Source organism: Coturnix japonica, chromosome 7 (assembly GCF_054131305.1).
Source record: "Coturnix japonica strain WE chromosome 7, WE-NBRP24, whole genome shotgun sequence".
Classification (NCBI taxonomy): Eukaryota; Metazoa; Chordata; class Aves; order Galliformes; family Phasianidae; genus Coturnix; species Coturnix japonica.
This window is the reverse complement of record NC_140669.1, coordinates 29,728,212-29,739,955: the sequence shown is the minus strand read 5'-3', so window position 1 is coordinate 29,739,955 and position 11,744 is coordinate 29,728,212. Positions and strand designations below refer to the sequence as shown.

The window sequence follows — 11,744 nt, the reverse complement described above, 5'->3', positions numbered from 1 at the left end:
ATCACTGCTTGTTTACATAGAGAAATGTTTCTGTGCAAGCCTCCATACGGCAAGGTGACAGGATCCAGATGCAAAGCGGGTTCCCAGATGTCTCTGCAAGTTGAGAGCTCTCTATGTTGACACTGCTACCTCTGAGGGAAAGAACTTGGTTTTTTGTATTAGCTTCACAGGAAGCTCAGAGGAACCTTGAGAAGTTGCTATATCTACATTAAAGTCCATCCGACTTTTCAGGGTATGCATCTTCCCTGCAAAGAAGTAAAAACTCATTAATAAACCGAAACAGTTTCACACAAGAAACATGAAAGCAAGAACGTTACTAACCTTGACAACATGGAGACCAGCCTCTTGGGTTTTTTTCCTCTCAACTGCAAATCAATGGTCCACTGGACAGCAAACATTGCAACTTCACATCATTTATCAGCAGTAATCTCAATTTCAAATGTGAACAACTTCATTTATTAGCTTAATAAAAAGCCTAAACGCATAGAGCTGCAAACATCAGGTAGGTACCTCAGAATACACCGAAAAGGGGTTCAGAACTATAATCAACCTTCTTTATTATCGTAGAGAAACCAAGATCACCACGAACACAGAGATCCACAACTGAGAAATCCCAACAAAAATGAAGTCACCACCGTGCTATCAATCGTATCGCTCACTTACTACAGTTACAGCTATGACTGGAAAGCACAGCTCTCACACTATATTTGCATCTCATTCACCTTTGGAACACGTCACTTGTACTTCACAGGTATACAAGTCCTCCTGGCTTCCTTCTCACAAGCGTATCAAACATCTTAATGCAACACCACATAAAAGCTTCTCTATTTTCTATGCACGGTTGTTGTTTTTTTACTAAATACATAAGCAATGTTAAGTCCCTGAGTTGCACATTTCCTTACGCCACCTCCCCAGAATTCACTGCATGCTTTAGGTTTACAAGTTACCACCGTTCTCCTGTATCAGCACCAGCGAGCGTCCTCAGGAGGCACGTCACCCTCCCCTGTACGCAAGACAAATTTGGCAACAGGAATTAGGAAAGCACTTCAACTGGAGACAAACAGCACACAGGTCTCCCTAGAGCTTCCTTCAGATATCTGTTGCTGCTGCCACCTGCTTTTAAAAGACAGATTGGTAGTTCAGAATTAAGCAAGGAACCTTTGCCCCTTAGAGGCCACTGTCAACAAATCATCTCATGAGTACCAAACATATCTTGTAAACATCACTAACTTAGGATATATTCAATGAACATCGATGCCAAAGGAGACAACTTGCAATTCAGAAACAGCCTTTTGTAACAAAATCTTTTTGGCTTGACAAAGAAAGTTAAAATTGTTTTTGAAACGGTTAGTGCAATTTTTATTCGAGAGGTCAGCTATAAGAAGAGTTGAACAGACAAATCCAGTATAACACCTCAGTTTCGAAGTTGTATTTTAAACCTGATACGAAATATGGCACAAAGCTCTTTATCTCTAGAGTCAAACATTGTAATCTCAGATATAAATCCACAGCAACTTCCTTCCCAGGAAGATCGGGGTGGGGGTTAAGTTCTCTAAGAGATAACTCACATTCCATATAAAACAGAGGGACAAAAGCTTACAGCATCAGAACTGCAGCTGTGTGCTCGGCCAGTACCTCTGCAATCAACACATCCAGCTTGATGTAATGTATAATGCATTAGGAAAAGCAAATGAAGGAAAAGTAGGCGGTCTCATTGAAGAGATATGCAATGCAGCATTTGAGAACAGTTTCTGAAACTCATTCTTTCCTGGAGACTCTGAGACCTGGAACGGTAGCTCTGGGCTTTTGCACCAGGAACAGCTACTAACAACATCCTCCAGCGCTACTCGGATTTAGATCTGTTACATTCCAAGCAAAACAAGAACGAGTAACCAAGCTTCTCCCCAAAGCAAAAAGAATCAGTGTCGCTCTCTTTGACACTAATAATGGCATATTATTGAGAATTTTTTTTTTATAAGAGCATACAGGTTTTTGGAATCAGAGGTCAGGCCTCAAGACACTCCCGCGGCCTTCAACTTCTGTCTGAGTTGATAGTTCTGATTTAGGAGGCACCACAAAGTGCTGACCACATCACTTCCTTATTGCTTTTGCAAGCTATATTCACTCTAAGGACACCTAGTTCAGTACAGCATCTTCGCCCTTCTCCGTCATTTCTCTTCCAATACGAAGAACTCCCACTAACCCTAATGGAAGTCAACGTGTGAGCACACAGGACGTTACAAACCATTTAAGGCTATATGGCTGACCAAGAGAAACAAAAATACATACACATTACCAAATTTTTCTTCCATTTGACAAAGGGTACCAAGTTTTAATTCGCACTCTTCAAACCATTACCCCTCAACCCTCTTTATTATACCCACCTTTTCTCCCTGCCCATTTAATTTATGGGAAGACTCCCTGTGCTTCCCTAAGCAAAACAAAAAGATCACATCAAGTTTGCTCCATAGGCCAAAAGGTTTTTTTTAAAAAAAAAAAAAAAAAAAAAGACAAACCGGTTCACAGTTAACCATAAATAAAAGTGCAATAAGTGTTCAAGTAGAGTGTAGAGTTCAAGCAAGCTGTACAACCACATTTGGCATAGTCATCTTTTAAAGGCTCTGCGTGGGTCCCTCCCATTACTGACAGCAGGGGGAAGAGGCTGAACGCTATTAGCTGTTGCTGGATTTACAGGTCCTCGTCCATTGCCTCTCCCACTACCTGCGTAAGAGTGGCCGTGATTATATGTAAATGGAAATCCACTTGATTCAGGTCCAGTTTGTAAACCATTTCCTAGAAAAGACAAAAAAGTCATCACAAGTTCCATTAATTCAATTCACCGCTTCCCTGCACAAGTTAACAACACAGAGAACAGACTTCACAGCAATCAACAAACACTGAGCACTAGAAAGAGCCCCTCTGGCTTTCTCAAGACCCCGGCCTGCAACTTACCTTTTCTCCCCCATCCCTTCCAACAAAAGCAAGACAGGGAATTATATAGGAGTCTAAAAGAAACTACACTAATGCTTTCAGAAGCACTGTCTTGTGGGCAGCACACCAAAATATTAGAGGGCAGAAATCAAGAAGCAAGCAAAAGGTACGTAAGCTGTGCCTAACATACGGCATGATTTCCCATGACCAGATTTTGGAATAGAAAGCTGTCTAGTGAAATCCAGTCACGGAAGCAAGTCAGCTAGCACTAAGTATTCACAAATTGGAGCCTTAAGCATCATTGTTCATGTTTTGTTTTCACCTCCTCTGAGGATGTGCCTACATACAAACGGGTCTAAATGCCCACTTAGCTCATTCTGGAAAAGGAGAGACTGGCCTCAGAAAGCACTGCCCTTCTTTGCTCAGAACCACTCGTTTTCAAAGAAGGCTCATAAGGGAAGTAAAATATAAAATGATCACACTACGAAAGAAGCAGACAGTCACTGTTTAGAAGTTACACTGTGCTTAGGAGCAGCGTGTTACGGATCAGTTTGCAGTCATCCATCAGCGGAGCTCAGCTGTACGACACCAGGCACCGAGTCTGGGCTTTGTGTAGGCAGCTACAAATAAGGTTCCCTCTGAGCTTACATCCACTCAAGACTTTGAGGCAACTTAGTTAAGCTTTAATGTTTAAATACAGTATATTACAAAACCACACAGTTAGCTCAGATATTAGAATTCAGATTACCACCAACTTTCACCTATTTTGAGGAGCTAACCTGGCAGAAAAATGTGGTAATAGGCAAGATTTTTAAGGCTAATGTCTCAGGTGGTTTAAATAAAATGCCTCCTCCTACTCCACTTCATAAGCAGAACTTCAAGAGCAGCCAAAGTCTTTGAAAGCACCAGAACTACCCAGAACTAGTAAAATCCCTTTTACATGGTAAAGGTTCCAAGACTATTCTGATATCTCTTCCTTTTCTTGGAGACAAACCCCAAAACCATTATTCAGCAAACGTTTGTGTTGATGTGCTTGCAGGCTCACTCTCCACTCCAAAGTGTTTTTAAGTCTAGTACACTGTTGTAACACAGTAGAACAGAACCTTAAAATAAGTTTCTTTTTATTATCGTTGACATACCTTCACTTCACAAAATGAACAATGACTTACCCATCGGCCCGAACGTACAAGAACCCATATTACTTGAAGCAGAACTATTATTCTGTTCGCCTTGTGCCTTCAGAGAGATATAAACACAAAAAAAAACCACGGATCAGAGAAGTTCACATAATTTCACACAGAGGGATTGATTTTGTCCCCGTTACTGCAGCTCTATATAAAAGTTACCTGCAACTCCACTTATTGACTTCGATCTACTTATTAGTTCAAGACCGTTATTCCACAAGAGTCACAGTATTCATAACAAAGAGCACTTCAAGAAGTCTCAGACAAGTTTAACATACCGGTTTGTTCTGTCCAGTATGTTCTGAGTTGGGTTCACTGAAGTTTGGCACTTCTGAGTATACCATGCAGAACCTGAGGAGAAATAACCATTATGGGCAAGTTCTAAAACTGTTCTTGAAGTTCTCAACTCCGCTACTCAAAGAATGTATGTTACACAAATAACCCACCACCAAGAACTAATCCTGAGCCCTTTCCTTCAGAAAGGAGTCAGAAGATTTTAAAGGACCTTGGTCAGAGCATCCTTTACCACTTAAGGGGACTCCTAACAAATAGGCCCACTAAGCAACCACATGGAAATTATAGCAGAAATAAAGACTTGGATCGTTAAGCAACTGAGAGTAGTTAAACGGAAGTACAGCTCCTGCTGCGAGACAGGACCTAGACTAAGACTCACCTCAGTCCAACCTGCCAGACTTCAAACTCACTGCATGACAACACTGAGGCAATCACTTGGCAATAAGAAAATCTGCCAATCATTCCTCACCTAAAAGGGAGGCTATCCCATAGCACTATTTCTCCAACGTCTACAAAGGCTCTTGCAGCACTTATAACAACAGAAGTGCTCCTCTGGTTTGAATCCTTGCTATTTCATTTGTTTCCTGCCTGAAATGTTTCTCGTTCTGAGCCACAAAAAGACACCGTCTCACCCTGTAAGCTGTTTAAAGACAGTTTGAGGCTTGTTTCTGTTTAGACAGGACTCACTCAAATTACATCTGTCTTCCTTCTTTGTGCTGCTTCTCTCAAGCATGATAGAGACACAGGGCTTCCATCAGAATGGTAACTCAAGCTAAGTGACTAAGTGCTTTGTCATTAATATGCCACCCCATTACCACCTCACTGTAAAATCCACACCAGTACCATGACAGAGGCTGATCTGCCTCAATACGCTTCACTTGTCATTGCAACAAAGTGAAAACCCACATCACAGGTACCTGTATTGTACGTATTCAAGACCACACAGCAGAGCTTTGCTGACTTAGCTCTTATTTGTTGAGAGTCGCCACATCTCATACTTACCACGATGCTGTGCTGAGAACTCAACATAAAATCACAACGTATGTGCAATACTTACTCCCCAATTTTATGCAGCTCGCCTCCTCGCCCCGTGTAAAGTGTCAGGCATCCTTTCCACAGAGACGCATACCTGGCCAAAGAGAGGACAAAGAAAGTAGTCAGTCTTAGATGAAGAGGAACACCACTGCTGAAAAAGCAAGTAGAAATATGACATCTGCAAGGGTTAAAAGGTACTTCATATCACAACCACTGCACTCAAAACAAGCCCCAGGGACATCGAGTGTTCTCAACTAGATTTTGATCTTTATGTTTTACCTGCAGTAAAACTTACTGAAAGCTCAGCCGAACCCCTTGGGAATTCCAGGGGACCAGCCAACTATTTTGAGACTTGCTCTTTCCCTCGCTAGAGAAAACCTTGTGATCCATTCCTGCAGAAAAGGCATTTTGCCAAAAGCAGGACCCACATTACCACCCAACAACAAGTCTCACTTCTGAGACCTAATACACTTGTGGTAGGGGCCGGGCAGAATTACCTCTGTTCACTGAAGAACACAGATTTTGATAGTGATATGCAGAACAGAAAATGCTTTTTCAGTACTGATCTTTAACATTTTTAAGGGAGAAGTTTGAACACAGTGTTCCAAGTGACATGTAGAAACATACTATGAGCATTTTTGGATTGCATAAGCATCCACAAGACACAGCACAAGTGACAAATGCTCCAGGCACTTGAATCTGGGCTTATAGAAAACCTTCTGTAGAGTCGTTCCTTTCAGTGGGGGGCATCACGTAAGGAAAACACAGCAAAATTCACACTGGAAGACTGGATGTAGTGCAAGGAACCTAAAACGAGCACAAACACGTTCATCTTCCTGCAAAGGAAGCACAAGCCCCACACACTCCACCCTCAGGAGTTGCTGATAATCTGGAGTCACCACTTACTCATACTCCAGGTCTATCTCCAGAAGATAGATAAGGAGCCCTCCTCCTGTCCTTTGCTTTATCTAGTCACAAGGCCTCCAGCAGAAGCACTAGGGGGGGCCCCACTGGCAGAACAGGATCCTAATGCCAGTGCGAAGGTGACCTTCTTGGCTAGGCACAAACAGTGCAATGCTTTGGAACTTCTCCTGGGGTTGTCCGTTTAGAAGCAGGACTAATCCTTTTCAGCTTGTAGTGCCACCCTTCACTTTAAAGACGATTCCCTCTGTGTTTCACCTTTAATAACTAGCTAGCTGGACAGTCTTCATGGAGAGCACAAAGGAAAATAGAAACAAGTGAAAAACAAAGCACACATTTACTGGGACAAGACTCAGCAAATCTTGATGCCCTCCAGCACAAAATTACTCCAAGTACGTGGTTTTCCCTCAGAAAGAGTTGGCTATGAAATACTAAACTCGAGAACTTCTAATTCAGAAATGCTAACTGCAGCAGCTTCCTGTAAAATGAGTTCATCAGCCAATGATGGTAAACAACAACAGTGCCTGCTTTTGCAGAGGAATGCATCTATAACAGCTGGAAAATCAACAGAAGAAAGGCACATTTACATGTAAAGCCTAGCTAAGCTTTACTACTTGTAAGAATAAGCAGCTTGCACTGGAAAGAATCAGATTACCCAACTGAATGGAGCTGAAATCTACCTGCCTTTTAATGGCAACTTCCCACACTGAATCCTATCTGAATTAAATATGTGTTCAGAGAAACCCATATGCCTGCTTGAAGGCTTTTTTTAATAGAAGAGCCAAACCAGAATGTACTAGGCTTTTGCAATTACACAGTCTAAAGTAGGCTTGCAATTCATGTAGATGAAGGCATGACTTAACCACCTACAAAGATGGTGGATGTCAGCTCATGGATTTAATTCCTACCAGCCAAACTCAGCTTTTGAAACGAAGAGATGCAATGACCCTCCCACTGGCAACGCTGAACTAGCAGAGCAGCTGCAGTGAGCAGGCCTCAGAGAATGCTGCTAAAGTTTATCACAACTTGTTTCAATGTCAGCTATGCGTAAGGCCCTGTCCTGGCCCAGAGCCCTGGTTTCACTCTGCACATTTCAGTGCTCCAGCACTGCCACGTGCTTCTGCTTCCCCAGAACCTCCTGTGCTGAGGAGTCAGCTCATTTCACAGAAAACATCTGCATAGGAGGAAGCAGCTACAGGCTCAGCAATAAGGGTCATCCAGTTTCTGTCTAGAAATCAGGAACTACACTGAAATGAGCAAGCGGAGGAGCTCAGGAAACACCTCCACCGAGTCACCTCCTCCTTATTTTTGTCATAAGCACCAATTAAAAGGATCTTTCACATGCTGTAGCACCGCAATCTCCTGCAGCCCTGTGGAAGAAAGTATCAGTGCAATATACTTGAAGCGTAAAGTAACTAATGTGAACTCAAATGAAAGCAACTGTTACAGTGCAAATGGCAAAGTAAAGTGAAAAAGGATTTTTTAATTATTTTGTTTCCCACAGCCACAAAACCTGGTATGGGTGGTTTTTCTGTGAGTAATTAAGCAGCACCTACCCAAATGTAGGCCCTGCAATGCCTCTCTAATGTGCAGGCTTATGGTGAATTTGAGAAGGCTCTCCCATGCCTGTCGTTTCTCCTAAGCCCACTGCAATGAAAAGCAACTTTCTTACGTTAGAGACATTAATGATTCCAGCTTTTCATTAAGGAGCGGACTGCTGGGGTGCAGTTCAGGCTGTAAAGGTAAGAGCACGGTTCTCCCTGCCCTCCTTCACTTACAGACTGGGACTGACTGCTGCATGTGCTCCCTAGGAAGAGAACTCCAGCTATTCGGGCCCAACTCAGTCACTCAGCACAGCCGCCCGTGACAAGCACAGGCCCCTCCCAGCAGCTCGCAGGGCACACGTTGGCGCTGGGCAGTGTCGGGCTGGAGCAGCCTGCCTTCATTTGGCAAGCGGCCTCCGGGCCGCTCCACCACCACGAGTCAGCCCCAACTGGGCGGGCCGCGGCTCCCAACCCCAAACCTTCGTACGGTGACAAAGGACTCCCCGAGCCGGGCGGCGACGGCCGAGTCCCCCCTACGCACCCTTTGGTGAGGCGAATGATGTCCCCCGGTTGGATGAGGCTGCCAATCTCGTCCCACACGGAAATGATGATGCTGCCCGTCTTGTCGGCCACCTTGCAGGACCTCACCTCGTGCCCGTCCTTGGTCTTGGTGACTCGCCCTGCGGGAAGGAAGGAAGGAAGGAAGGAAGGAAGGAGAGGAGGAAGGGAAGCACAAGGGGAGCGTAGTGCGGGGCACGGCGCGGCCAGGCCGCGGCTCCGCGGGACGTGGGCGGCCCGGGCGGGGCGTGAGGGCCGCCACTTACCGATCTCCAGCACAATAAAGACGACATTTAAGTTTTTCAATCCCGGTTTTATGTCTTTTATAAAGACGTACGCATCGCTCGCCGCGCTCATGCTGCGGCCGGCGGGGGGGACGGGGCCAGCGGGGGACAGGGCCGAACCCGCATCCCGCGGGGCGGCTGCGGCAAGGCAGGGCCGGGTGGGGGACACCGGCAGCCCTCACACGGGACGGGGACACGGACACCCGAGGGCTGCGAAGTCACTGGGAGGTTCGCTCGACCCCCACCGCTCCCTCTGCACACCGACACAACGCACACCGCCCTCCTCCCGCTCCCGCCGGCACTAAGGCGAGCATGTGCTCCGAGCCCCTTTATATACCGAGCGGGCGCGACCACCCGAAGGGCCGGGCGGGGGGGGGAGGCGCTGCCGAATGGAACCGTCCGGAGCACGCGGAGCGCGGGGACTGGGCAACGGGCGGGCGCGCGCCGGAGCCGCGCTCTGATTGGTCGGCGCAGCCGCCATTTTGCCTTCGGCCGGGCCCGCCCCCAGCAGGAGGGTCGGGTTGTGTGGGGCGGCTGCCGAGCGTTGATCGCTTCAGTGCTGGGAGCGGCCCCACAGTGTACAGACTGAGGGCGGTGCGGCAAGGGGGGCGTTAGAAAGCGATTCGGCTCCTCTTTAGGCTCTTCTAGTGTCTGGCTGTGACGCAGGTGGGTCGTAGCACGGAGGGTTCCTGGAAGGCGGCTCTCCAGTGGCAATGGGACTCATGGGAAGGTTGTGCTGCCATTAGGATGGCTCGTCTTGCTGTCCACAAAGCACCAATGGCTGAATCTGATGGGCCCAAGTGCTCCATACGTGCCTAGAGGTCACATGGAAGACATACAGCACTGCAGGACCATGCTTTGGGCCTTCCTGTGGGGAAAACATGAGCCTAAATTCTGCTCAGCAGAATAAGAGAAAATGAAATTTCATGTGGGGAAAACATGAGCATAAATCCTGCTCAACAGAATAAGAGAAAATGAAAAGCCCAGGCACGGACCCTGAACTGTAGCAGGAGCCCCTTGATTTGATTTCACTAAGCTCTTGTGGGTCTTAAGCAAATCACCCTCTGGTTCACACCGCCTTCCTCTGCGGTTGTTGCATGCACCACATGTTTTACGCTGAGCACTGAGTTGCACCCAGCAGGACCGCTCTGGATAAGCATTGCACAACACTTGTTGCAGCAGGGCTCTGCTGTGGCAGAATGCGTGGCCAAGTATTTCCTAACTGCTGCCATCTACGGATTTGAGCTTGAACAGAAAGGGAAACACCAGATAGCTCAGTGTGGCTTTGGAAAGGCGTAGCAAAGTAGCCCTGTTAGCTTTCCTGAGTGGGAAAGATGAATTACAGAACCACCAGGAGCGTTAGGATGGAGAGTGCTGCTGTACTAACCTGGGCTGTTCTTTGGCAGGGAGCCATTTGACAGTAGCTCGGTGTCAGTATTTCCAGCTGGAGCAACCATAGCAGAAGATGGAAGGGCTGGAAGTTCTAATGTGTAAATGAGACTGAGGTACACCTTTTTGGTCCAGCTCCTCTTGAGACAGGCCGTGTCCAGCCCCCAACATCTGTGCTGAAGAAGGAAGGGATAGCAGGAATTTCGTAAGGTCGATAATTAGCAGCTCCCTTCTCTTATTCCTTCTGCTCGTTTTCCCTGGACCTGCTGGAAATCTGTGTGCAGTTATGGGGCTGTGCCCTCACTGAAGTCTTCAAACAACTAGAAGAAGCTTCCCATTTCCAGGCCCTAGTTGTTGTGGGGTACCCTTACATCTGAATCTTGGACACAGCAGGTCTCAAGCAATCTTAGTGAGTTCACGAGTGCATCAGTGACAGCTTCGTGGCACAGGTCAAGGAGCTAATGGCATAAGCTGCTGTCCTGGACGTGATTCATAAAAACAAGGAAGAAGAACTGGTCGGGAATGTGGAGGTGGGGTCAGCCTTGGTGACAGTGACCGTGAGATGACTGAGTTCAGGATTCTAAAAGAACAGAGCAGGGTGAAAGGTAGGACCGCAACCTTGGTTTCAGAAGAAAAAGCTCTTGCCTCTTTGAAGATCTGCTTGTAATACAGTCGTGGAGAGAACAGGTTCAGAATTGCTGGTTGGTATTCAAGGATCACTGCCATGCTTAAGAAAGATCCATCCCAACAAGTATGAAATCAGGTGAAGGCAGCAGGAGGAAGGCAGGCAGGCTTTTCTCAGTAATGCCCACAGATAGGACGAGAAGCTCAAATGGAAGCATCTGATAATCCTTTCTTTATATTTACTGTGTAGGTGGACAAAACCCAGGACAGGTTGTTCTGAGAGGTTCTGAAGTTTCCATTGATGGAAAGACATATTCCAAACCAAATGGATGTGGTCCTTGGCAACCCGCTGTAGTTCACCTTGCCTGGGAGCAGTTGGACTGGGATCATCTCAAAAGTTTCCACCAACTTCAACATTTCTTCGATTTCTAGGAAAATTTTTCCTATCTGCCAACTGCAAAAAGACACAAAGCTCTACTTTGATGCAAGAAGACAAGGTCACAAACCCCCACTGTATCTGTAAGTGGCTGGGGCTGAGTTGGGAAGACAGAACTGGCCATCTTCTCTTTAATTGTCAAGGAGAGACGTGGTCTTTCCAGGTCCATTTCAAGGAAGTGTTAACAGTGTCTTTTCCTCCACTGATGAACAGTTTTTCTCTCTCTCACAAAGATCCATTTAAAATATTTCTCCTATTTTTTTTTTTTTTTTAATCAGCATTCCAGTAGCCAGTCCACGAGAGTGACTTGGGTATTATCCAGCAGTGTTTGAATGATTCCTATTTGCTGTGAAGGTGACCTGCAAAGCAAACCACCTTTTATCTTCTGCTTCTTTATGATGTATAAAGAAACCAGAGTTGTTATTAATTTATTTTGTTTTGCTGTCATCTTCTTTCCTGCTTTATTTCTAAGGCTTGCTAGTTGTATCTGCAGGCTGTGGAAGCCCCAGCTTTCTGACCTCCTTGCAGGAGGTGTAGTCAGTTT

At 46.0% G+C, this 11,744-nt stretch overlaps 1 protein-coding gene and 1 long non-coding RNA gene across 3 annotated transcripts; one reads left to right on the top strand and one right to left on the bottom strand.

Moving 5' to 3' along the window:
- Positions 1-540: 540 nt before the first annotated feature.
- NABP1 (nucleic acid binding protein 1) lies at positions 541-9,054 on the bottom strand. The gene is made up of 6 exons (XM_015867680.3): positions 8,734-9,054; positions 8,451-8,589; positions 5,467-5,538; positions 4,394-4,466; positions 4,101-4,167; positions 541-2,793 (listed from the first exon to the last, which is right to left on the bottom strand). The coding sequence occupies exons 1-6, from the start codon at positions 8,822-8,824 to the stop codon at positions 2,606-2,608; spliced, it is 630 nt and encodes a 209-aa protein (XP_015723166.1). The 5' UTR covers positions 8,825-9,054; the 3' UTR covers positions 541-2,605.
- A 187-nt stretch (positions 9,055-9,241) lies between these two features.
- On the top strand, positions 9,242-11,627 carry LOC107316347 (uncharacterized). Of its 2 annotated transcripts, none has more exons than XR_014948420.1 (2): positions 9,242-9,417; positions 11,015-11,627. It is a non-coding gene; the product is annotated as an uncharacterized LOC107316347 (long non-coding RNA). The 2 variants fall into 2 exon arrangements; XR_014948421.1 differs by having other exon boundaries at positions 10,158-11,627.
- Positions 11,628-11,744: the final 117 nt, after the last annotated feature.

Excerpts from the sequence above, each read along its gene's own strand:
- NABP1 (XM_015867680.3), bottom strand. The coding sequence starts at position 8,824 with ATGAGCGCGGCGAGCGATGCGTACGTCTTTATAAAAGACATAAAACCG. Across the intron at positions 4,467-5,466 it reads GAGCTGCATAAAATTGGGGA|GTTCTGCATGGTATACTCAG; the intron begins GTAAGTATTGCA and ends ATTTCTCCTCAG. Across the intron at positions 2,794-4,100 it reads TTGTACGTTCGGGCCGATGG|GAAATGGTTTACAAACTGGA; the intron begins GTAAGTCATTGT and ends TGTCTTTTCTAG.